The 24276-nt window shown below is 45.9% G+C and overlaps 1 protein-coding gene across 1 annotated transcript in view; it reads right to left on the bottom strand.

Annotated features, from left to right (window-relative positions):
• Nucleotides 1–21948, bottom strand: part of ndufs2 (NADH:ubiquinone oxidoreductase core subunit S2) — an 88465-nt gene extending 66517 nt beyond the window's left edge. The window contains exon 1 of the mRNA XM_084312366.1: nucleotides 21827–21948. Within this exon, the coding sequence (XP_084168492.1) occupies nucleotides 21827–21933 (107 nt within the window). The 5' untranslated portion in view covers nucleotides 21934–21948. The remainder of the gene's footprint in view (nucleotides 1–21826) is intronic.
• Nucleotides 21949–24276: the final 2328 nt, after the last annotated feature.

The following is a 24276-nucleotide window of genomic DNA, read 5'->3' as shown; positions in this document are numbered from 1 at the left end:
GAGCCCTAAGACTGCAGACCAGACATCTGTCATTGTAGGGACCAATGCTAGTCATGTAAGACAATTGGTGAAGCAGTGCAGAGACGGTGGGATTGATGTGACTTCGACCTTAGGCGTCCAAGCTTGTGCTGTAGGAGACCAGGCTACTTTGAAGCGCTCAGATGAGATGGTGGAGGGAGAAGATAGAGTAGGCTCAGTGCGGTGGAAAGGACCAGGTCCGTTGACTCTACCCGCTGGTGGTGATGTGCAGGCTGTGTGCAAAGTTGAGCTAACACAGGCAGTAGGCCAGGAGATCCTAATGCTAGACGCCTCACCAATAGCCCCTCTCCCTGCTGGTGTGTCACTGCAGCCCATGGTAGTGTGTAGCCAGGCCATGGACAGCAACAGTTTCAGAGTCCTACTAAAAAATGACTCTCTGAGAGAAACAAGGATAGCAGTGGGAACGGTGATTGGGTATCTGCACCTGGTGGATTCAGTCACTGTCATCCCGCCCAAAGAGACAACCTCATCAGAGTTTGATGAGAGCAGAATCAACTTCGGAGACTCGCCTATCTCAGAAGAGTGGAAATCCCGTCTTCGCCAAAAACTGTTGCAAAGATCTCATGTCTTCTCCATGGAAGAGTGGGATGTCGGACTAGCTAAAGGGGTAGAACACCAGATCCGTCTCTCTGATCCTCGCCCATTCCGTGAGCGTTCACGACGACTGGCACCTGCAGACATTGAGGATGTGCGAAAGCACCTACAAGAGCTCCTGCAAGCCGGGATCATAAGAGAGTCTCGGAGCCCCTATGCCTCACCAATCGTGGTTGTGAGGAAGAAAAATGGAACAGTCAGGATGTGCATCGATTACAGGTTGCTCAACAGTCGTACCATCCCAGACCAATACATAACCCCTTGCATTGATGATGCGCTGAATGCCCTGACAGGAAGTCAATGGTTCTCCGTCCTCGATTTGGGAAGCGGCTATTACCAGATCGCCATGTCGGAGGAAGACAGAGAGAAGACGGCGTTCATCTGCCCATTAGGGTTCTACGAGTTTGAGAGGATGCCACAGGGCATAAGTGGAGCCCCAGCAACCTTTCAGCGGTTAATGGAGAGAGCAGTAGGTGACATGAACTTACTCCAGGTGTTGGTGTACCTTGACGACCTGATTGTCTTCGGGAGGTCTCTAGAGGAGCACGAAGAAAGGCTGCTCAAGGTCCTGGATCGCCTCGGAGAAGTCGGACTGAAACTCTCCATAGACAAGTGTCAAATCTGCCTGCCGAGAGTGAAATACCTGGGTCACATTGTGTCCGCCGAGGGTGTCGAACCTGACCCGGAAAAGATAGAAGTGGTTACCAACTGGACTCGCCCGACGAACCTGAAGACCTTGCAATCCTTCTTAGGGTTCTGTGGCTACTATCGGCGTTTCATAGCCAATTACGCTGCCATTGTGCGACCACTGACTGAGCTGACAAAGGGTTATGCACCCACGCAGAAGAGCAGAAAGAACGCCCACGATAGGAGTAAGGCGTACATCAAAGAATCAGAGCTTTTTGGAGAACGATGGGATCAGCCTTGCACAGATGCGTTTCACCAGATCATACAATGTCTGACGCATGCACCTGTGTTGGCATTTGCAAACCCCCAAAAGCCTTACATCCTACATGTTGACGCTAGCTTGAAGGGACTTGGAGCAGTGCTCTACCAAGAGTACACAGAGGGCCTGCGACCAGTGGCTTTCGCAAGCAGAAAACTGAGTGCATCTGAGCAGAACTATCCAATCCACCAGTTGGAGTTCTTGGCGCTAAAGTGGTCTGTAGTAGACAAATTGCATGATTATCTCTACGGAGCCAGATTCACAGTACGTACGGATAACAATCCCCTTACCTACGTGCTCACCACAGCAAAGCTCAGTGCAGTAGGGCATCGATGGCGGGCTGCCCTGTCCACCTATGAATTTGAGGTACAGTACCGCCCGGGCCGACACCATATAGATGCAGACCTACTGTCCCGGATCATGCCTGAGGAAGAAACCCGTAATGAATGGGTGACTCTATCACAGACTGGAGTAAAGGCCATCGGCCAGCGAATCTCTATCCCTGAGACTCACGGCTGCCCACAGAGGTGTGTCGACCAGTTGGGAGCTTCCCCTCAGTGCATCCCAGACATCTATGCGTTTCCAACCCACTTGGAATCCGAGTCGTTGAGACAGATGTCAAAGCAAGAGCTTAAGAGAGCTCAGGAAAAGGATGTCGATATAGGACCTGCTATCAAGGCCGTGAAGCAGGGGAAATGGCTTGAAGATGAGGATGCAAGTCCAGAACTCTCTAAGCTCAAACGAGAGATGGGAAAGTTGACCATGAAAGAAGGTATGTTGTATCGGTTGAGCAAGCGACCTTCTGGAGATGTTGTCACTCAACTTGTACTCCCAAAAGAGTTCAGAGAAATAGTGTTGAAGGCCATGCACAACGATTTAGGACACCTTGGCATTGAGAGAACTGTCGACCAACTGAGGAGCAGATTCTTCTGGCCGAAGATGTCTGTAGAAGTGGAACAGTACATTAAGAACTGTGGAGAGTGCATCACTCGTAAGTCCCTTCCTCAGCGAGCAGCTCCACTACACCAGATCTTGAGCAAAGGTCCAATGGATCTTGTGTGTATTGATTTTCTCTCAATGGAACCCGACAGTAAAGGCATAAGCAATGTGTTGGTGGTCACAGACCATTTTACTCGCTATGCTCAGGCTTTCCCCACCAGAAGCCAGAAAGCACATGTTGTCGCAAAAGTACTGGTGGAGAAATACTTTGTACATTATGGGCTGCCAGCAAGAATCCATTCGGACCAAGGCCGTGACTTCGAAAGTCGACTGATCCGGGAGATGCTGCAAATGATGGGAGTACGGAAATCCAGAACCACTCCGTATCACCCACAAGGAGACCCACAGCCCGAACGCTTTAACCGCACGCTATTGTCAATGCTGGGCACGCTGAGTCAAGAAAAGAGGCGGCAGTGGAGTCAGCAAGTACCTTACTTAGTGCATGCATACAATAGCACCAAGTGCGACTCCACCGGATACTCTCCGTACTTCTTGATGTTCGGAAGAGAAGCAAGACTTCCTGTGGATGTGTGTTTTGGTACGTCACCGGATGGCAAGGAAAGAGGTCACCACATCAAGTATGTGGCTAAGCTGAAAGACGACCTGCAAAGAGCCTTTGAACTAGCTTCTGCCGCAGCTGACAAAGTACACCAGCGAAACAAGAAGTCCTATGACAAGAGAGTGACCTGCCAAACCTTGGAACCTGGTGACAGAGTGTTGTTAAGAAACCTGGGGTTGAGAGGAAAACACAAACTCCAAAGCCGATGGAGTGCTGTTCCTCACGTGGTGGTGAGCAAAATGCCCAACTTACCTGTTTACAGAGTGAGTCCTGAAGATGGAATAGGACGCACAAGGACCCTACACAGAGATCATCTCCTACCCATTGGACAACTGGTACGGATGCCAAGAACGGAGAGTGACCACAACACACCTGTGAAACCAAGAACTAGGGCAGGAACTATCAAGAAGCAACAACGTATACCGTCTCCTCCTACAACAGAAGAGAGTGAGCCGACGTCTGACTCATCCTCTGAAGTAGAGTATGTAAGGGAGCGCAGACCCTACAGTACCTACCTGGAAGGGATCCTGAAGAAAAGGACTGTGCGAGAGCCAGCTGTCGTCATCCCTGATGAAGAACCAGTCAGAGCTCCTGACACATACGAGGATGAACAGAGCGGAGAGGAGCCATCTCCTGAGTCAGAGTCTACTGAGTCAGAGTCTCCTGAGTCGGGGTCGGACATACAAGGAGGGCACGCTAGCAGCTCTGAAGAAGAAGTTGTGCCTGAGACACAAACCAGGCCTAAACGAGCAGTAAAGCCAATAATTAGACTCACCTATGATGAGCCAGGTAAATCCAGAGACAAACCGTTGACCATAGTGCACAGAGGTATGGTTATAAAGATCAAACAACGTTAAGAAGCGAATGGGTCAACTCCTTAGTCTGTTAAATGTTGTGTCTTATGGGGACATACAGACCTTTGGAAGGGGGAGGGTGTAACCCTGGTAATATTAACTAACCCTGGTAATATTAACCCAGTGGTTATCCTGTTAATATAATATATGTTAAATATATGTTATTATTTTGTATTTTGTATATCTTATTTACCTCTGGGTAATATGTTCTACATATACCATTATTTCATGTATGGGTAATATGTAGAACTCCTGTCTATGTGAACTGGGAACTGTGGCTTGGCCAATCAGGAAAAAGGTCAGGGTTGATGGGACTGGGTTTAACCAGGTGTGGTGATTGAGCTCTCGGGACCAGGAAGGGAGAGGTTGAGAGAAGCAGGTGGAAGAGTGTGCAAATGTTTGACACACCATTGCTAAGTTGTATCCAGTATAGTGTTATCAAGTGTTCTGGCCTAGAACACACGCTGAACATTATATGTGATGTCGGGGAATTGTGCATGTTAGATAGGCATGCCTAATCAATTGCTCCACATTGGACTGGGTCTTGAGGCTAGCTGGCTAAGCTAGGTAAACAGTAGCAGGGCCCGGATAGCTAACCCGGAAACCCACTACATTCAAGAACAGGATAAGCGGTCTGTGCTACCAGGGCCTGTACAGACTTCGAGAACAGGATAAGCGGTCTGTGCTACCAGGGCCTGTACAGACTTCGAGAACAGGATAAGCGGTCTGTGCTACCAGGGCCTGTACAGATTTCGGGAACCAGATAGCAGTCTGTGCTACCAAGGCCTGTACAGACTTCCTCTGGCAGCGTGGGAGGCCCACCAGGACTTCACATTGCATCGTGCTCAATCTCCACTTTCTCCTTTACCCTCACCTGAACACTGACTCCGGACCGTGAGTACTTTGGCTCATTAGAGCTGAAGATTAAATGGGATTGTGAGTTTCCCATCAATCAGGCCTGCAACGGGGTTTTTTGTTTGTTTGTTTTTGTTTATTAGATGCCGGCTTAGGTATATTAGTATATTGTATTATTGTACAGGATATTTCATTTGTAATTAGCTGTATCATTAATGCCATTTTGGATATAGGTTTTCATTTATATTTCCTTTTTTGATATTGAGCACATGGTGCCTTTGAGTTTGAACCTGAGTACAGAGTAACAGCTCTGTTATTTTGTTTTCCTTTTTTGATAGTGAGCACACGGTGCCTTTGAGAGACGATACTCTATTTATTAACTAACTAACATTTTCTTTATTCGGTAATGTGTATATATATACACACGGTGTATGTAATATATAACACTATGTTTAATACAGATTATTTTTATATTTAAAGTTAAGTGTCTGGCTTGATCATTTCTATTTCAAAGGTATTGATGTTATATCCCAAACAGATATTCGTATATTTGTATTATTAGATTAGTAAGAGCTAGGTGTTACGAACCTAGGGCCCTGCCCTCTAAGTCAACTGGGGTAAAAGGGGCTACACATACAATTGTTAAGGGGATGCAGACCAGAGAAAGACTTTAGTCTTGTTTACATCAGGGTCCCCCATTTTCAATTCATCATATTTCATATCTAAATCATATAATATCTCATATGCAATATATAATCTAATAATCTAAATCTAATATAAAAATGCTAAATGCATGGGTATTTTATTTTGTCTTTAATGTTAGCTTGCAAACTCAAATACTGTCTTGGTAAGCCTCATAATGAATTGTTTGGGGTAAAAAAGAAAAACATCGTGATGTGTATCGTGTATCGCCGAAAGGTCAGAAAATATCGTGATATCATATTTAGGCCATATCGCCCCCAGCCCTAGTAGGTGTGTGTGTGTGTGTGTGTGTGTGTGTGTGTGTGTGTGTGTGTGTGTGTGAACTACCCATCCCAGTTAGGACAGCCGAATCCCGTCCAATCTTTCGCCGTCGACTAAAGACTCACTTCTTCAACCATTATCTGAAATGATAAAAAAAAAAAAAAAAAAAAATCTAACCCTAACTAGGGGTGGGAATCACCAGTTTCATCATGATACGATACGATATCGATTCTTTGGACAACGATACGATATTTGCCGATATCACAAAGTCTCTCACGATACAATACGATTAGATTCAGGTGCCTGCGATCGATATGAGATGATATCATATGCCCATTTAACACAATCAGTAACATTTAGATCAACAAAAAAAAGGTAATGAAAATATCATTTGACATTTGTATTTTTGAGCTCTTCCAGACATTTAAAGGAAAATCAATCTATTGTTTTTAATACAAATAGACCTCCTGTTCACTGTAAAGTGCCACGTTTTTATATATTGAGCTTTAAACTTTAAGCTACATTTTTTGGAACTCAAAACTCACAACCTCCCTCTCCCAAACCGTTCCTACAACAATTTGTTGATGTTGCATGATCATGTATAGGCCTACATTTATTATGTATTATATTGTTTATGTTTAAATAACATTTAAACATCAAACTCCTCTGACCTCATCTGGTCTTTCCAAAGACGCGCGCACACACACACACAGAAAGGGAGAATGCTATGCTGTAACATCTACACACACAGAGCTACTGCTGTTGTTCTTGGGCGGATATGAGACTCGCCACAGGATTTTCAAAATAAGAGTATCGATATGAATCGATCTTATTACATCGCATCGATGCGATTCGATTGTTGATAATTACATCGATGTATCGATCTGGATCGATGTATCGTCCCACTCCTAACCCTAACTAACCTTACTGTCATGCACTTGTCCTAATAAACTAACCTACACTGTAACACGCAACACTTTGATGAACATTGTTACTCAGCTGATAGAGTTGTACCCTTCTTGCTGTCTTGTTGTACAGAACTTGTAAGTCGCTTTGGATAAAAGCGTCAGCTAAATGACTAAATGTAAGTGTGTGTGTGTGTGTGTGTGTGTGTGTGTAGGTGTGTGTGTAGGTGTGTGTGTGTGCGCGCACCTTGTAGAATTCCACACATAAGAAAGAAAGATACTGGGATGAATAAACAAAATGGGAAATAAAATGTAGAAATGCATGCAATACATAAATAAATATGAATCTCCATATATGAAATATAACATTTAGATAAGCGGTGCTACTGAGATGTTTTGGTGAGTTCTTTGTTTTTTTGTGGAAGTTGCCCTTCTTAAAAATGCATGAACATTCACTGATAATTGGTCTGTAGTGGAGTCTACAAGGTCTACATTGCCGGACCATGTAGAATCCGGACCTTGTAGACTGACATAATTCTGTGCATAGTTTAGTCTACACAGGCAGGGTACAAAATAGTTACACGCCCAGCGCCACAGGCGTGTAGATTTAATGTTTGGCCGTCATAAATTAAGGCCTGGGCGCCATCTGGCGGCCAACAAAATCCACTGCATGGGTCGGCATTAATATGATGCAGGGAGTAGCCTCCAGCTGGAGGGAGAAATGTCGTGGGAGCGGGCGGAAGTTGCCCAATCTGGAACAATCTCCGGGGCTGCAGCTGGACCCTATTGGATGCGGGCGTGGTGAGTTGAAACGAAAGTGAAACTGTGTGTGTGTGTGTGAGATGCGCTCTGCTCACGAGATCAAGTTTGTAACATGAGACGCACATGAGATCTGTCTTCATCCGTTCTTTAGCCTACAAAAAACCCCTGCAATCGCGTTTTTGATTGTGCTCTGATATTTAATTTTGCATTTGATTTGACCAAATATGTGGAGGCATATTCCCGGAGTAGCTCCCCCGGGTCCCCCCTCAAAATTAAGAAAAACAGGCGACAACATTAACGTTGACGAGTCCGTTGCTACCACCAGCACCACCGATAACACTGCACCTGCTACTAGCGTCGGTGTAGTTAGGAAATTTAGCCAGAAATGGTACACATCTGATTCCGGGAAACCACGAGAATGGCTTAAATTTGAGGGGGGGGTAATGTTTTGTATACCATGTCGTGCCAAAGCAACGGATAAAAGAAAACGAAATTCATTTGTCATCGGGACGTCGGTGATGAAACTGGAAGCCATCAAAAGCCACGAGACGTCACGCTGTCACAGGGACTGCTCTGTTAGATACAAAGCACAGTCTACTCCGCTCCTGGCTGCTCCGACTGTACGACTGTTGACCAAGCTGTCAGAGTCGACTCTGGCTAAAATGCGGATACTATTCCGTAACGCCCACGCTATAGCGAAAAAATCAAGACCATACAGGGACTTCGCCTGGATGTGCGAGTAAGTTTATTGTGTTTTTTTTCTAACGTTAGTCCAGCATGTTCATATAGGTGTGTGTCGGCTTTCACTTTCAGCTAATTATGGTTGTAAAGCCTACCCAGTGGAATTGTTTACATAACAATGCATGATATTATATATTATTATATTATTATTCCATACAAGGCTGGATGCATTACAGATTCCGCTAACATCCCTTGTTGCCTTGTAGGTGGCAAGTATGGATTTGTTTATCTTGTTTGAAGTTGTTTTAATATGTTCTTTAATTCTTTTGCTTCCATATTGTAAATAAATTCGCAATAAATTATTTGCATTTAAAACTATTAACGCTGACTCATTCCTTCAGTCCACTCAAAATTATGCTAATATTCCTTATGTTGTTTATGATATTAATTGAAAATAGCATACAAGAGTATTATATAGTAATAATAACACATGGCGATATACTAAAAAGCTATTTATAATTTTTGGCTGGTAAAAGATCTGGATGGCTGGTAGTTTTTAAAATCTACCAGCCAAATGGCTGGTAAGTCAAAAAGTTAAGTTTGTTCCCTGTACACAGGCCATATTTCAAATAATCAAAATCTTACTTCATTCATCTTAAACATTCTTGATTTGGGGGATTGGTAGTTCCCATGAAATCTGAAGTTGTTCAAACGACAACAGCGATCCACCTTGAATTAAATCACACAGCCGAGTGAAACCTTGTTGGATGCGTCAGTCACGAAAGGGGCTACTTAATTAATTAATCCAACCCACTTTATTTATAGAGCACATTTAAAAACAACAACGTTTACGAAAGTGCTGTACAAGTCCCACAACATAAGATAAAAAAAATATATATATATATATATATATATATATAAAAAAAAAAAAAAAAAAATTCGAAGCTTCGAATTAAAATCGAAGCTCGGCCCCAAAGCTTCGATTGCCAAAAAAAGCTTCGAAGGTCAGCCCTAGTCTGGAACACGCACATTGAAACAGAGTAAGGCTAGTGTGCCTATTTCACGACGCAAAACAAGTCCCTGCTGTTTTATTCCGCAACGGGTCAAATGCATCTAACATGCTTTGCAATCCTCACCATTCCTTTATGCCCACGTCGTGTTAAAGATCGAAATTAACGTTACGTTAGCGTAAGCTAACAACAAGCTGTTCAGAGCCATAATAGAGAGAACAGCAGACGGGCAGAGTGAGGAGGAGGGGGGGGGGGGGCAGGTATTCTCCCTTCTTTGTGTGCGTGTGTGCGTGTGTGCGTTTGGAAAGATCAGATGAAGTCAGAGTATATATTGATAGTAAATGTACCAAGGGTGGACAGATGTTGATATTTAAACATAAAACATACAATACATAATAAATGTATTCATGATCATCATGCAACATAAAACAATTGCAGGAACGGTTTGGGAGAGGAAGGGGTTTTAGGTTGCGTGTTGTGAGTTCCAAAAAAATATACTTAAAGTTTAAAGCTCAATATATCGAGGCGGTCAGGTGGCATAGCGGAGATTGCGCTCGTCACCAATGCAAGAGGCTGCGGTCTCAACTCCCGGAGTCAGCATTGCTTGGGGCTTGGGCCGATCGTTATACTAACTAGTTTGGCTGGGTTAGGGGAAGGGCAAGTCATGGGTGGGAATCTGGCGTTGTGGACAGGTCAGGTCTGGGCGCTTGCTCAGCGGAGGCAGGACTTGATGAAGGCAGCGTGACCTCCCACGCGTTACACTTCACCAATGAGAGTCCTCGCTGCCAGGTGAAAAAAGAGTCACTGGCTGTCGCCGCGCGTGTCGGAGGAAGCGTGCGGATGACTTCAGGGTTCCCTTGTACCGACCAGTAGGAGAACATGCGCATAACAACCAGGAAGGGGAGGGGGGGAATTGGCACAACAACTAAATTGGGACGGGGAGAAAAATCGGAAAAAGAGATGATAAAAAAAAAAAGAATAAAAAAAAGCTCAATATATCAAAACGCGGCTAGGTGGTGCAGTGGGCAAGGCGCTCACCACCAATGCAGGAGACGCTGGGTTCGAGCCCAGCTCTCCACATTGCTATCAGCTTGGCTGGTCGTTCATACTAATACAATTGGCAGTATTAGGGGGTGGGAAGCTGATGGGTTGGGATCGGACGTTGTGGACAGCGACTCCTACAGGTCGGTTGGTGCGCCTGCGCAGCAGAATCAGGAAGCGACGGGGGCGGCGTGCCCTCCAAACGCAGACCCCCGACGCTGAGAGATCGTGCTGTGCAGGTGACAAGATGCGAATGCTGCTTCCTCGAGTACCGGAGGGGACACGTGATGTAAGGCTTAGTCCACATTGCAGCCGGCTTGTGGGAGGCATGGCCTAACAGCGTTCGAGACAGGGGAGGGTAGAATTGGACGATACAAAATTGGGATGGGAGAAAAAGTAGATCACAAAATATATATATATAATAGGGTGCATCAAAATACACATTTCCAGCGTATTGATTTGTATGGGTGCTAAAAGTGTTACCATCCATGTAAAAACAAGTTCAAGTTTCAAGTTTCAAGTTTCTTTAATAGTTGTCATACAGAAGTACAGAATACTTTTGTACAAAATGCTTCTTACTGTTGCGCTCCAGAGACTGTGCATGACAAGATAAGTATGAAATAAAAACATAGTAAAAATTAGAAGTAAAAAAAGAGGTCAGTGTTCAGTTTAGACATATGTACAATGTTCGTAGACGTAGTTACCATACAATATACAATACTGTGCAGTGTACTAATATACAATGCTATATAGTGCAAGGCATAAATGGACGAGGTGCAGTTTAGGTACAGTTCACAGTAGGTGTACGAGTTGTAGTGCAAATCCTTTATCAATAAATATAAAGTGTAAGTGTGTTTGTGTGATCTAAAGTGTGGAGAGTGGGTGCTGCAGTGTGTTGTTTGTTTGAGTGAGTGTGTGCGTGTGGGTGTGTGTGCTGTGTGCATTTGATGGTTGTTGCATAGTGATTATTGTTCGTTTAGCGATTATTGTTCGTTTAGCAGCCTGATGGCCTGGGGATAGAAGCTCCTTCTGAGTCTTTCTGTGCTCGCCATAAGACTCCGGTATCGCTTGCCTGACGGCAGCAGTTCAAAGAGGCAGTTGTTCGGGTGGCTCGAGTCCTTAATAATTCTCTTAGCCTTCCCCTTGCACCGCTTGTTGTAAATGTTCTGGAGGGTGGGAAGCCCCCCTCTAATTGTGCGTTCGGCTGAACGTGTCACTCTTTGTAGTCTGCTACGGTCTTGTGCAGTGCTATTCCCAAACCAGGAGGTGATGTTGCCGGTCAGGATGCTCTCTATTGTACATGAGTAGAAGTTCCTAAGGATCTTCTGACTGACTTGGAACTTCCTTAGGCGCCTGAGGAAGTAGAGGCGTTGTCGTGCCTTCTTCACAACACTGTCAATGTGTGTGGTCCATGTCAAGTCCTCGGATATGTGGGCTCCGAGGTACTTGAAACTGTTCACTCTCTCAACTGGTGCCCCGTCGATGCTGAGGGGGCTGTAGTCCTTGACCCCCGACCTCCTGAAGTCCACAATCATCTCTTTTGTTTTGCTGACGTTCAGGGAGAGGCAGTTCTCCTGACACCACTGTGACAGGTTCTCTACCTCTTCCAGGTAGGCCCTTTCGTCGTTGGCAGAGATCAGGCCCACCACTACTGTGTCATCAGCAAATTTGATGATGGTGTTGTTGTTCCGCTGTGCTACGCAGTCATGTGTGTACAGGGAGTAGAGGAGGGGGCTCAGAACACAGCCCTGGGGGGCCCCTATGTTGAGCGTGATGGATGAGGAGGTGCAGTTGCCGGCTCTTACCACCTGGGGTCTGCCCGTCAGGAAGTCCAGGACCCACTGGCACAGGTCATAGTTCAAGCCCAGGTCCCTGAGCTTGGCTATGAGTTTGGAGGGGACTATGGTATTGAATGCTGAGCTGTAGTCGATGAACAGCATTCTCACATAGTTCCCCTGCCTCTTGTCCAGATGTGATGCTGCTGTGTGCAGCACATGGGCTATGGCGTCCTCCGTGGACCTGTTGGGGCGATATGCAAATTGCAGAGGGTCCAGGTTGATGGGGAGGGAGGAACAGATGTAGCCCTTCACTAGCTTCTCAAAGCACTTCATGGCTATGGAGGTGAGGGCTACAGGGCGGTAGTCGTTGAGGCAAGCGGGCGTAGATTTTTTGGGTACAGGGATGATGGTGGACTTCTTCAGACAGGTGGGGATGACGGCCTGTTCCAAGGACAGGTTGAAGATGTCAGTGAATACCGGGGCCAGTTGGTCGGCACAGACTTTTAGGACGCGGCCGGGGATGCCGTCCGGTCCTGCTGCCTTCCTGATATCCACTTTTTTAAAGATCCGTCTCACCTCATGCTCTGTTACCCTGAACACTGAGTCTCCATCAGCAGACCCCCCCCCCCCCCATTGCCGTGGTTTGTAGGCTGGTGTTGTTATTCACAGCCTCAAACCTCGCATAGAAGGAGTTGAGATCATTTGCTAAGGAGATGTCACTGTTCAGTTTGAGGGGGGTTCCTTTGTAGTCTGTCATTGTTCTGAGGCCCTGCCACATGCCTCTAGAGTCAGCCTGTTCAAACTGAAGTTCAACTTTATCCCTGTAACGCCGTTTTGCCTCTATTACTGCTCTCCTGACGTTGTATCTTGCCATCTTGTGTTCTTCCATGTTGCCTGTCACCAGCCCGGTGTTGTATGCTGATGTGCGCACTTTCAGAGCCTCACGGACGGATTTGTCTACCCAGGGCTTTTGATTTGGCTAGATATTAATTTTGGTGGAGGGGATTATTACTTCTACCTGAGTACAGACATAGTCAATCACCGTTTCGGTGTATTCGTTAATATTGGCTGTGTTATCACGGAATACACTCCATTCTGTGCTTCCCAGCACTGCTTGGAGTGACTCCACTGACGTCACGGCCCAACGCTTAACCTCTCGCGAGACCACCGGCGTTCGCTTGCGGCCCATAGGACATGCAAAATATTTTTGCAATACGAGGTGATTTAGATGTGCAACGGTACATCAGTACATGCTGTCCTCTCCCAACATGGCCTGCTGTTAGTGTCTGTGTGTGTCTGTGTGTGTGTGTGTGTGTGTGTGAGTTGCAACATTGTTTCATCTCGCACCTGGTCCTGCAATTTTTGGGGGGATGGGCGGGATGGGCCTATAAATAGCTTTACCTGTGTGGCTCTGCATCAGAGTTTACTCAATTCCCCCAACTCCACCATCACCCACCACATGATCCAGCTCTCCAACTATATCTCCAGCTATCCAGTTCTCACAAGATGGCGTCGCCGCCCTTAGGCTCCCGCCAGAGCAGCCGCAGCCTGGTCTTTGGTCTGGGCCCCAGCATAACCACTGGTGCCAAACTGCCAAGTGGTCGCCAGATCTTGCGGTGCATGCTGTACAACTGCGACACGCAACTGCATGCCAAGCGGCCAGGTTTGACCGGAGCCTTGTCACGGTTCCATGCGGCTAAGGACGTTTTGGAGCAGGTGCAGCCATTTTATGGAAAGGCCAATATTCCAATGGTGAGTGATCGTCGAGCATGCATCAAGATAGTAGCGCTTGTCGATGCTAGCAACAAGCTGCGGCAAATTCCAAAGGCCAGGCGCTCCAGTGAGGCTACAGCTAGACTGGTGGACGCAATGGAGCACAAGCTGGATGCCACATTCCCGCTGTGGTCTCCAAATGCAGAGGAGCTGATCTGTGATCCAGAGGACATTGCTTTCCTGGCCAGCATGAAGGGCGACAGAGTGGCCACATTTGGAGCATTGGATGCCAATCTGCAATCCAAGTTGAAGCGGCGACAGGAGCGTGAAGCAGCGCAGCAGGCATGCTTTACCCAAGGAGCAGCAGGAGATGACTGTGAGGTCCAGCATGGCGGTGGTGTTGGAAAGCGAAAGTGATGAAGACAGCAATGCAGATGAAACAGCTGCTCCACCGGCTGAGAACACACCCACCCGTGAGCGTAAGAAGACTGGCACCACAGCCTTCATTCCATCAGACATTCTCAGCCGGCCGAGTCTTGTGTCACTGGCTACACGGTTGAAGATCACACCAATGCAGCATGCTGCCTTCACGCGTGGTCTGATCGAGGAATCCGGTGGCAATTCGGCAATGGTCTCCACATCCTACGCAACAGCAGACCGAGCGCGCCGCCACGTGTTGCAGGCCATCAGTGAGGACCAGCAAGAACAGTGGACACCACCTCCCATGTGCACCTTGCACTGGGACAGCAAGTTGACGCCAATGCTCAACAATGTGCGCCAGTTGGAGGAGCGTCTGACAGTGGTGATCGGAGACGCGGAGCGGCTCAAACTGCTTGGTGTGCCAGCATACATGAAGGGGACTGATGAGGCATGTGGAACGATCATTGCCCGGCTGACATGCAAGCTGCTGCAGGACTGGTGCTGCACCGATCAGGTTGTCACCATGGCATTTGACACCACCGCGTCAAACACTGGCCATCTCACGGCAGCCTGCATTGCCATCCAGCTCTCACTGGGTCGACCACTGCTCTGGTCCGGGTGCCGGCACCACATCGGCGAGGTGCTCCTCAGCCACATCTTCACTGACCTCAAGGTGGAGACGTCACGCTCGCCAGAGGTTACATTGTTTACACGTCTGCGCGACAACTGGAACCTGTTGCCACACAAGGACAGCGGCCCATTGGCCCGCTACATTCCTGGCGATGCCGAAACACCGTTCCTGGGCAAGTTGCGTGCTGAACTAATTGTGTGCGCTGCAGGAGTGCTCGACTACAAGCGAGGCGACTATCGCGAGTTCGTGCAGCTATGTCTTGTGTATCTGAGTGCAGACAGTGCAGAGCACACTCCAGTTAACTTCCAACGACCGGGAGCACTGCACAAGGCGCGGTGGATGGCTAAGCTGCTCTACACTCTCAAGCTGGCCTTGATGGAGCAGCACATTGCCTTGCTTCCTCGGGACCATCACTACGCAGCAGCAGGTGCTGAAGATTCGGGCGTTTGCCAACTTCATCACGCACATCTACGCAACGTGGTGGTTGACCTGCGACACGGCCGTAGATGCGGCATGGAATGACCTTACACTCTACCACAACCTGTACGCATACAAGTCTGTTGACGAGGGCATCGCAGCATCAGCGATTAAGGCGCTGAAGCGGCACCTATGGTACCTGTCAGGCGAGATGCTGCCCCTGGCACTCTTCAGCACCAAGGTGCCAGTTGGCGAGCGGCGCGCACTTGCAGATGCTATATTGGAGCACAAGCCGGCTGATATATCCATGCAAGCCCCACAGCTCCGCTTTGGCACTGGCTTCGGCAAGCCAAAGTTTCCAACCCTCTCGCCGACCACCAGCTTGGCTGACCTCGCCAACCCAGACTGCTGGTTCGGCATGCACCTGCTGCACATCGATCCCGCGTTTCTTTCACTGGATGTAGAGGATTGGGTTACTACCAGTACAGCATTTCAGATGGGTGCAGTGAATGTACGTGCCATCAATGTTGTGAATGACTGTGCCGAGCGTGGCGTCAAACTGACGTCAGACTTTGTGGCAGCAGCCAGGAGCGAGGAGCACCTGCAGAATGTGCTACAGGCAGTTGAGCATGACCGCTCAACACAGCCAAATCTTCGCTGCTGCAAGCGCAAGCTGGACCAGGTCTAGGACTCTAGGATGCTTGAGACATGTTTGAAAGACTATTTCAATGTTGTTATCAAACATTTTGTTCTTAAATGTTAGGGTTAATAAATGTTGTTCTCAAAAACTATTTCTTGCCGTTTTTGAAATTGCCTTGTCATGTTATCTAGTAAAACGCCCAAAAAGGCCAATTTTCATATATTTCACATGCTGTGTGGTACCTCTAAATCTCAACGAATCTTTCCCAAACTTTGCACAAATCATTTTTATGTTTGTCCGAACAGAATGCAACCCCACACAGATTGATATGTTGAGATACAAATTTTGCATTGCAATTTGATGCACCCTAATATATATCAAAACGTGGCACTTTACAGTGAACAGGAGGTCTATTTGTATTAAAAACAATAGATTGTTTTTCCTTTAAAAGTCTGGAAGAGGTCAAAAATAAAAATGTCAAATGATATTTCCGTTGCCTTTTTTGAGTTGATCTAAATGTTACTGATGGTGTTAAATTGGCTTATGATATCGTCTCATATCGATTGCAGGCACCTGCATCGTATCATGGCAGATATTGGGAAATATCATATCGTTGTCCAAAGAATCGATATCGTATTGTATCGTGATGAAACTGGTGATTCCCACCCTATAGTAGAGTCCATACACCAAACACAAAATCCTATAATTCTACATGTAACGTGTCTGGCTGTGTGACGTCAACTAGTCAGCATGAAAATGACAACCAAACATGGCACTGCAACTAAATAACACAAATACAATAGGCACATTTGTGACTGTTACAAACATAACACGTTGTATACTTGTGCTACAAGATTTTGGCCTGTGCTACAAAACTATCAACCTCTGTAGCACCAGTGCTATGTGCAAAAAAAGTTAACGTACAACCCTGGTCTAGTCTGATGTAGTCTAGTCTGATGTAGTCTAGTCTGATGTAGCCTAGTCTACTCGATTCTTGTACCGGATCTCCTCTCTGGTAAACAAGAATACCCTGAAGACTCTGGCAGGAGCACTCATTCAAGGGTACTACGACTATGCTTGCACCTCATGGTACCAAAGCACCTCAAAGGCCCTAAAAACAAGCCTACAAACATCACAAAACAAACTGGTCAGACTACTGCTTGACCTTACTCCTAGAACCCACCCCCACCCCTGCCCACTTTGACAACCTAGTGTAGCACCCTGAATATTCAACTATTATTCAACTTTATCCCTGTAACGCCGTTTTGCCTCTATTACTGCTCTCCTGACGTTGTATCTTGCCATCTTGTGTTCTTCCATGTTGCCTGTCACCAGCCCGGTGTTGTATGCTGATGTGCGCACTTTCAGAGCCTCACGGACGGATTTGTCTACCCAGGGCTTTTGATTTGGCTAGATATTAATTTTGGTGGAGGGGATTATTACTTCTACCTGAGTACAGACATAGTCAATCACCGTTTCGGTGTATTCGTTAATATTATAGCACCTCAAAGGCCCTAAAAACAAGCCTACAAACATCACAAAACAAACTGGTCAGACTACTGCTTGACCTTACTCCTAGAACCCACCCCCACCCCTGCCCACTTTGACAACCTAGTGTAGCACCCTGAATATTCAACTATTATTCAGAAGTGCTGACTTGCCTTTTATCTCCCCTTTGTGCACAAAGACATGTTAACCAGTTTCCCTTGATATTCTCCTGAACAATGACGCAAGTTTCTCCTTCTCTCACCGGCTGGAATATGGATTATAAACACTAAACTAAATCATATTCAATTCACCCAGTTCTTCCTGTGGGGCTAGTTGGCGGTGCCAGCAGGGCGCGGCGGTAGCAGGCGGAGCGCAAGAGGGAGGCGCCCAGGAGAAGCAAGTCAACTGAAACGGAAGTGGAGAGAACCAGCCTCTTCGACGTTGGACGTGAACCTGAATGGTCATGCCGTTGTAGAGCCCCGCAGTGAAGCACGCGGGTGAACGTATTGTACTTGAGTATATTACGGGTTATAGTAGAAATATAAGCGTAGTAGTGTGTTGAATATCCCAACGGAATAACCCTAGTGATTAGGGATGGGTACCGAATTCGGTACTTTTGAGGTACCGAACCGAAACACGTCGGTACTATCGAATCAGTATCGAATCAAGTGAGAAACCGAAAAATAAATTAAAAAAAATTTAAAAAAATTGTTTTTTTATTATTCTTTTTTTAACTTTTTTTTTTTTTTTACTTTTTTCTTTTCATGTCAACGTTCACACGCACAATATATGCTTACCTAGGATTTGACTTGATTCAACAACAAAGCAGTCGGAGCAATGACAAGCCGAAAACTGTCGAAATTGTAGTTATTTGAAGTTTGGATTTTCTTTTTTTACGACTGAGGTAGGTAAATTAAATTTCTTGAGACTAAAGTACCGAAAAAAGGTACTGTTGGGTACCGGTATCGATTCACAGGTACCGGTACCGGTATCGGTTCAAATGTGAAAGGTACCCATCCCTACTAGTGATACAGCGAGTTATCCTAGAAGAAAGCGGTATATCAAAGTGGCTAATGTTAACGTTATCCCCTCCAGCGAGGTGGCCCCGGCAAGCGTTGCCTGAAGAGAACTGGTGGTTAGAGGCACCGTGCGTTGTTGCATGTTCGACTAGCAGGAGGGCTGTCTAGGACCCACAGAGTAGCTTCAGTTAAGGTAGCCACCAGATTACCACGCGCGTCAACACAGCACCGGCAGTCAGCAGCTTGTCAGCACCGGCAGTCAGCAGCTTGTCAGCACCGGCCGTCAGCAGCCTAGCACGGGAGTTCGTCCCGTCCAGCAGAGGTCGCCATCACCCAGCACGCGCCTCCAGCCCGCTACTGCCCCCCTGCCTAACACAGCTTGCTATCTCCTGGGACGAGAGCGTTCGACGCCATCTTACCACCCGGACTAGTGGTGGTGCGGCGAGGCCGCCATCTTGGTTGAGTACACTGCCACTTCGGTGACCAGGATCCTATCGTACAGTACACAGTGTGTCGCGGCCTACGGGCGAAGCTAATGGTTGCTAACCACAGTGCATAGGGGTACCCCACAAACATTTCATGCCGGCATTAGTTAGGACTTCTGTTTGGTAAAGTGGGCCCACCTTTTCATTTTATTTAAGTGTAATAACGTGCATGTTTATCCATATTAAATTCCCATTCAGTGAACCCTTCTATTCCTCCCCCTTGTCCTCTCTTCTCCCCCCATATTTGGGAGTACTAGAACAGTATATGTAAACCCTTAGGGAAGGTATTAGTACTGTGTCTAGCCCAGACGTGAGCAGCACTTAGTCTGTTTACAGCGAGAGCACTTGGTGCCTAGGGCGTAATCACATAAATATCAGACTGTAATTATTGTGTAACAATAACAATTGTGTAATAATAACAAACTGAATGAGAGCACGGTGTGCGTGTCTTTTACTGAGCCTAACCCTTTTTGATGCGGGTAATATTATTATTATTTAACCCTTTCCCCTTCCAGTCATTAAGGTCTCTAGTGGTCATCGAGGGAGGGTACTGCTTGCGGGAGGAACGAATCTATTTATTCATCCATCAGTCACTAGGTGTGGGAGGGCTAACGGAGGTATTGGCGGAAGTGAGAGCAGGTTGGGGAGTACTGCTGACCGCCCCGGAAGGGCGAGGAAGACCAGAGTACCAGACCAGGTTGGTAAATCCCAGGCCCCATCCACTCCCACTGCCGGCCTCCAGTTTGACGCTCCAGGCCCAAAGACGACGAGGGTGCAGTAGTGACTGTGCACACCCGTTCCCACGAAGCAAGGATAATCCACCCTGCTACACTAGGATGGCTTAGAGTAGACGGCAGAGTACAGCAACTTGCAATGGGCCTGGTCTACAAGATACACTACACCACTAAGATACCCATGTACATGTCGAAATACTTCCCAAAGGTCAGTGAATACCACAACCACAACACCAGAGGGAGCTCCACAAATCATGTTCAACCCAGATTCGGCTCAAACAAGGGACTAAACACGTTTCGCAATTATGCCACATCAATGTGGAACGCCCTACCCAAAGCTGTAAAGGAATGTGAATCGCTACCCTCTTTCAAAACCGCTCTCAAAGAGCACCTACGGGTGGCTGCAATTAGAAACTGGCCCAGGTAAATGTCCAAATCGCAGCTCCCCCCCACCAATGTACAGTTTCTTCCCCTTCGGGTGTATATATTTTTCTTATGATCTTTTTTTTCTCTTTCTTACACAGTACTGTATATTTATACATGTCTTCTATGTCATAAATGTCCTGATGAATTGAAAATGGAGGACCCTGATGTAAACAAGACGCAAGTCTTTTTCTGGTCTGCATCCTCGTAGCAGTTGTTTGTATTGAGCCGTAGTGGATTGTACCCATTCTGCAATCTGTTAACGTTTTCAATCAATCAATGTAGCCTAGTCTGATGTAATGTAATCTAGTCTGATGTAGCCTAGTCTGATGTAGCCTAGTCTGATGTAATGTAATCTAGTCTGGTGTAGTTTAGGCTGATGTAATGTAATCTAGTCTGATGTAGCCTAGTCTGATGTAATGTAATCTAGTCTGGTGTAGTTTAGGCTGATGTAAAAAAAAGTAATCTAGTCTGATGTAGTTTAGGCTGATGTAATGTAATCTAGTCTGATGTAGTTTAGGCTGATGTAATGTAATCTAGTAGTCTGATGTAGCCTAGTCTGATGTAGCCTAGTCTGATGTAATGTAGCCTAGTCTGATGTAGTTTAGGCTGATGTAATGTAATCTAGTCTGATGTAGCCTAGTCTGATATAATGTAATCTAGTTTGATGTAGTTTAGGCTGATGTAATGTAATCTAGTCTGATGTAGCCTAGTCTGATCAACACACACTACAACAAAATAATGACCAACACCTGGTACAATAAGCTAAACAAGTAAACCACCCAAGTGTTGGTCATTATTGTGTCAGGTGTTATTACGCCGTAGTGTGCGTGCCGTGTTGAGCTGTTTTGACAATCAGAAGTGTGTGGTCACTAAAAGACAGAGCTGGTGAACAATTAACTCATCGTGGACTAAAAACGTTACTATTTGGGGGCAAGGACGCCATTGGTGAGTGTTGGAGAAGATTGTAATAGATTAGGTGCCTCCACCGTAATCCAGTGTATTATTATTGTGAACCGGTTCCCGACTCTGTATCCAGTCCCTGAGTCGGGTCCACACGGCTGGGGTCAAGCGCCACTTCTTAGACTAAACACATGTGATCAGGAAATTGATTGATTGATTGAAAATGTTATTAACAGATTGCAGAATGGGTACAATACAGTACGGCTCGATAAAAGCCTTCATCGCACTTCCATCCTGGCTGGCAGTGGTTTACAGTACACACTGACAGTGTGGATTGATTGATTGATTGATTGATTGAAAAGTTTATTAACAGATTGCAGAATGGGTACAGTACAGTACAGCTCAATACATACAATTGTTAAGGGGATGCAGACCAGAGAAAGACTTTCGTCTTGTTTACATCAGGGTCCCCCATTTTCAATTCATCATAACATATATAACATACATGACATACAGATAGACAGTACATCTATACATTTATGACATATCAGATTTGCAAATACAGTACCGTTTGTGATACAAAAGTGTCCAGAAAAGGAGTGTATATACATTTGGCGTAGAAACTGTACCACGTGACCCTGGGGATCCCCGACCAAGTGTCAGCCTCTGATTCTGAAGGGATGCCAAATTGCCAATGACAGTCACGTTGGGCGACGCCGACAAGCTAAGGTTAGCTAACGCTTGACATGTTAGCAAGCCGACTGCACATTTTAACACGTGACAATATATTCTAATCAGCCTAGATGCAGTTATATCACACATTTGACTGAACATAACAAGGCCTGTCAAGAGTGACTATGTATGAGGACAAACAACGTCGGCTTATTGTCATCACGCTAACATAGAGCTGTTTGTGAGACTGTGGCTACAGTAATGTCGCAACGCGTGGATAACGCAGACAGCTCACCTGTTCTGTAGGACGGAGCAGCCGGGACCCACCACACTGCTGTTTAATAGAACTTTAGTTGAAGGACGTCCTAATTTACTGAGCGACCTCAGCATTGTGGCCGCCATCTTGGCTTTCAGAGAGCCTCTGGCCAATGACGTAGAAGAAGACTATCTTCTTTTGTGGTTATCGGCGGTTGGAGAGATGCGTCACTGCCGCCTGTTGGTGGAAAGTGTAACAGCAGTCACTGCAGCCTGATGGAGGAAGCTGGTGTTGTCCATAGAATGATACAGTATGGTCTATGCACACAGCACTGTTTCTGTGAATTACATTGTCAATGCCTTGGATGAGCAAAAATATATTGTGCTGCCATCTTTGTTGGGCCTCTCCAAGGCTTGCTTTTATTTGCATCATTCCGGAATTACCTGTCTGATCGGTCAGTGAACTTGGGACCTAATAATAATAATAATAATTGGTTAGACTAGAAGTCTTTATTTGTCATGCAGTTTAACACACACACGTGAGATGGGCGACCCACAGGAACACACACACACATGCACTGAGTCGCCTACCTATACTCACTCAGAGTTTTTACAGATAACTAAGGGTGTCCCACAAGGTTCAATTCTAGGTCCAGTTCTTTTTACAATTTATATTAATAATATGATTTCATCTTTAACTAATTGCCATGCACATTTATATGCAGATGATACAGTGTCGGCGCCATGGGGGGTCATTCGCGGGCCATGCCCCCCCAGATGGCGCACTGTGCCCCTCCAAACGTCATGGGCAATTGTTATAAAAAAATAAAATAATTAAACATAATTTTTTTTTATTATAGTAAAAGTCTGATGTTTTCCTTTATAAATAGGCTATTTAGCCTATTATTAAACGAAATTAAACAAAAAAAGTCTTAAAAGAAGTGTATGTTTGAGCGCACGCTGATTGGTGTGTGTGTTTGAATTTGTTATTGCGTTATTGGTCACGTTGAGTTGATGGGTTGGGTAGTCAGAGCGCGACTGCGTGACTTGAGTGAGCGTGAAAAGTACAATAGAGTCAGTGGGTAAAATATAACACTTGGAGACGGACATAAAATGGATATATACGAAAATGGTTGCATGCCATGCATGGTGGGGCAGGGGGGGCACCTAAGGCTTCTTCACGGCCTCCTCCCTGGTGACGGTCCTCCAACATCTAACGCTGAAGAGCTTTCGGTAAGTTAGGCGTCATGAAGACGAAGTCTGGCCAAGAAGCGCCCGGTGCTGCCGCTGCAGGTGCATCTGTCACAGCAGAAGCTAGCGTGGTCTATAATCATAATATGTCATAATAATAATAATGGATAATATAATGGATCGCCTATAAAATTGAGGCAGAGTTTGAAGTTGCAAAAGACCTCACGCGAAAGTGGGACACCGTCCTGAGGAGATTCAGTGCCACGACTCGCCGCCTCCAACTCTTCTCATGGGTAAGTCCTACGACTCATACTGTTTAATTTAAGCCGCCGTGCCCCTTGTTATTATTAATAATACTTTCACTTGTTAATGAATTTAAGCCCAGCCTCGGGCTATTTCATACTGTTTAATTTGTGTGTGTGAGACGCGAGTGTGTTTGTGACGTGAGAGAGAGAAAAAGAGAGAGAGAGACTGTCTTATCCCTTATGCGCACTCATGTTTTGAAATGTGTGTTGGTTCGCGGGAAATTCGTTTTCTGAAGCCTATATTTTATTTATGTATGCCCCCCCGCTGTTACAATATGCCCTCCCGTTAAGTTGGGTCTGGCGCCGACTCTGAGATGATATTGTATTGCTGATTCTGCCTAGCCAGCTGTGGAGAATCGCAAAAGCAACATTCCTTTAATGTTATCCAGCACTTAATGATCTTCCACTTGTATTGAATAAAAAATACAAGTACAACTAAGTTTATGTTGTTCTCTAGAGCTACAGGTATCGATACCTTCATGGTACAAGCTTCCAATATTGGGAGTTACAGAATCTAAATTGGTATATGGATAGATACAAATTCACATTCAAATATCATAGACAATCTTTTCAGTAAATTAGGACACAATTTAGTTTTTTGTATATATAACTAACTTGCTCATGCTGTGTAGGAAAGGGATTGTTGAAGCTGTTTTTCTATCTGTTATGGATTATGGTGATGTGATTTATAGGCCTCTGCCCCTCTACTCTTAAGCCCTTGGACGCTGTTTATCATTCTTAGGTTTATTACGGGTGGTGTTTATAGCATCCTGCGTGAAAAAGCTGGTCTTCTTTGTCTGAGAGACGTGATATATACAGTATGTCTTTATCTATGTACAGTTCCCCCCCCCCCCCCCCCCCCGCCACCCCATACCCAACCCAATGTACAGTTTCTTCCCCCTCAAATGTAAATACTCTCTTTTTAGAAACTCTGTCTCTTAAACAGAGTTTCCAACGTCAGGGTCTATGTGACAGGCGTTGTACTATTAAACAG

The sequence above is a fragment of the Notolepis coatsorum genome (genome assembly GCF_963971535.1).
Source record: "Notolepis coatsorum genome assembly, chromosome: 4".
NCBI lineage: Eukaryota > Metazoa > Chordata > Actinopteri > Aulopiformes > Paralepididae > Notolepis > Notolepis coatsorum.
This window is presented reverse-complemented; position numbering and strand designations above follow the sequence as displayed.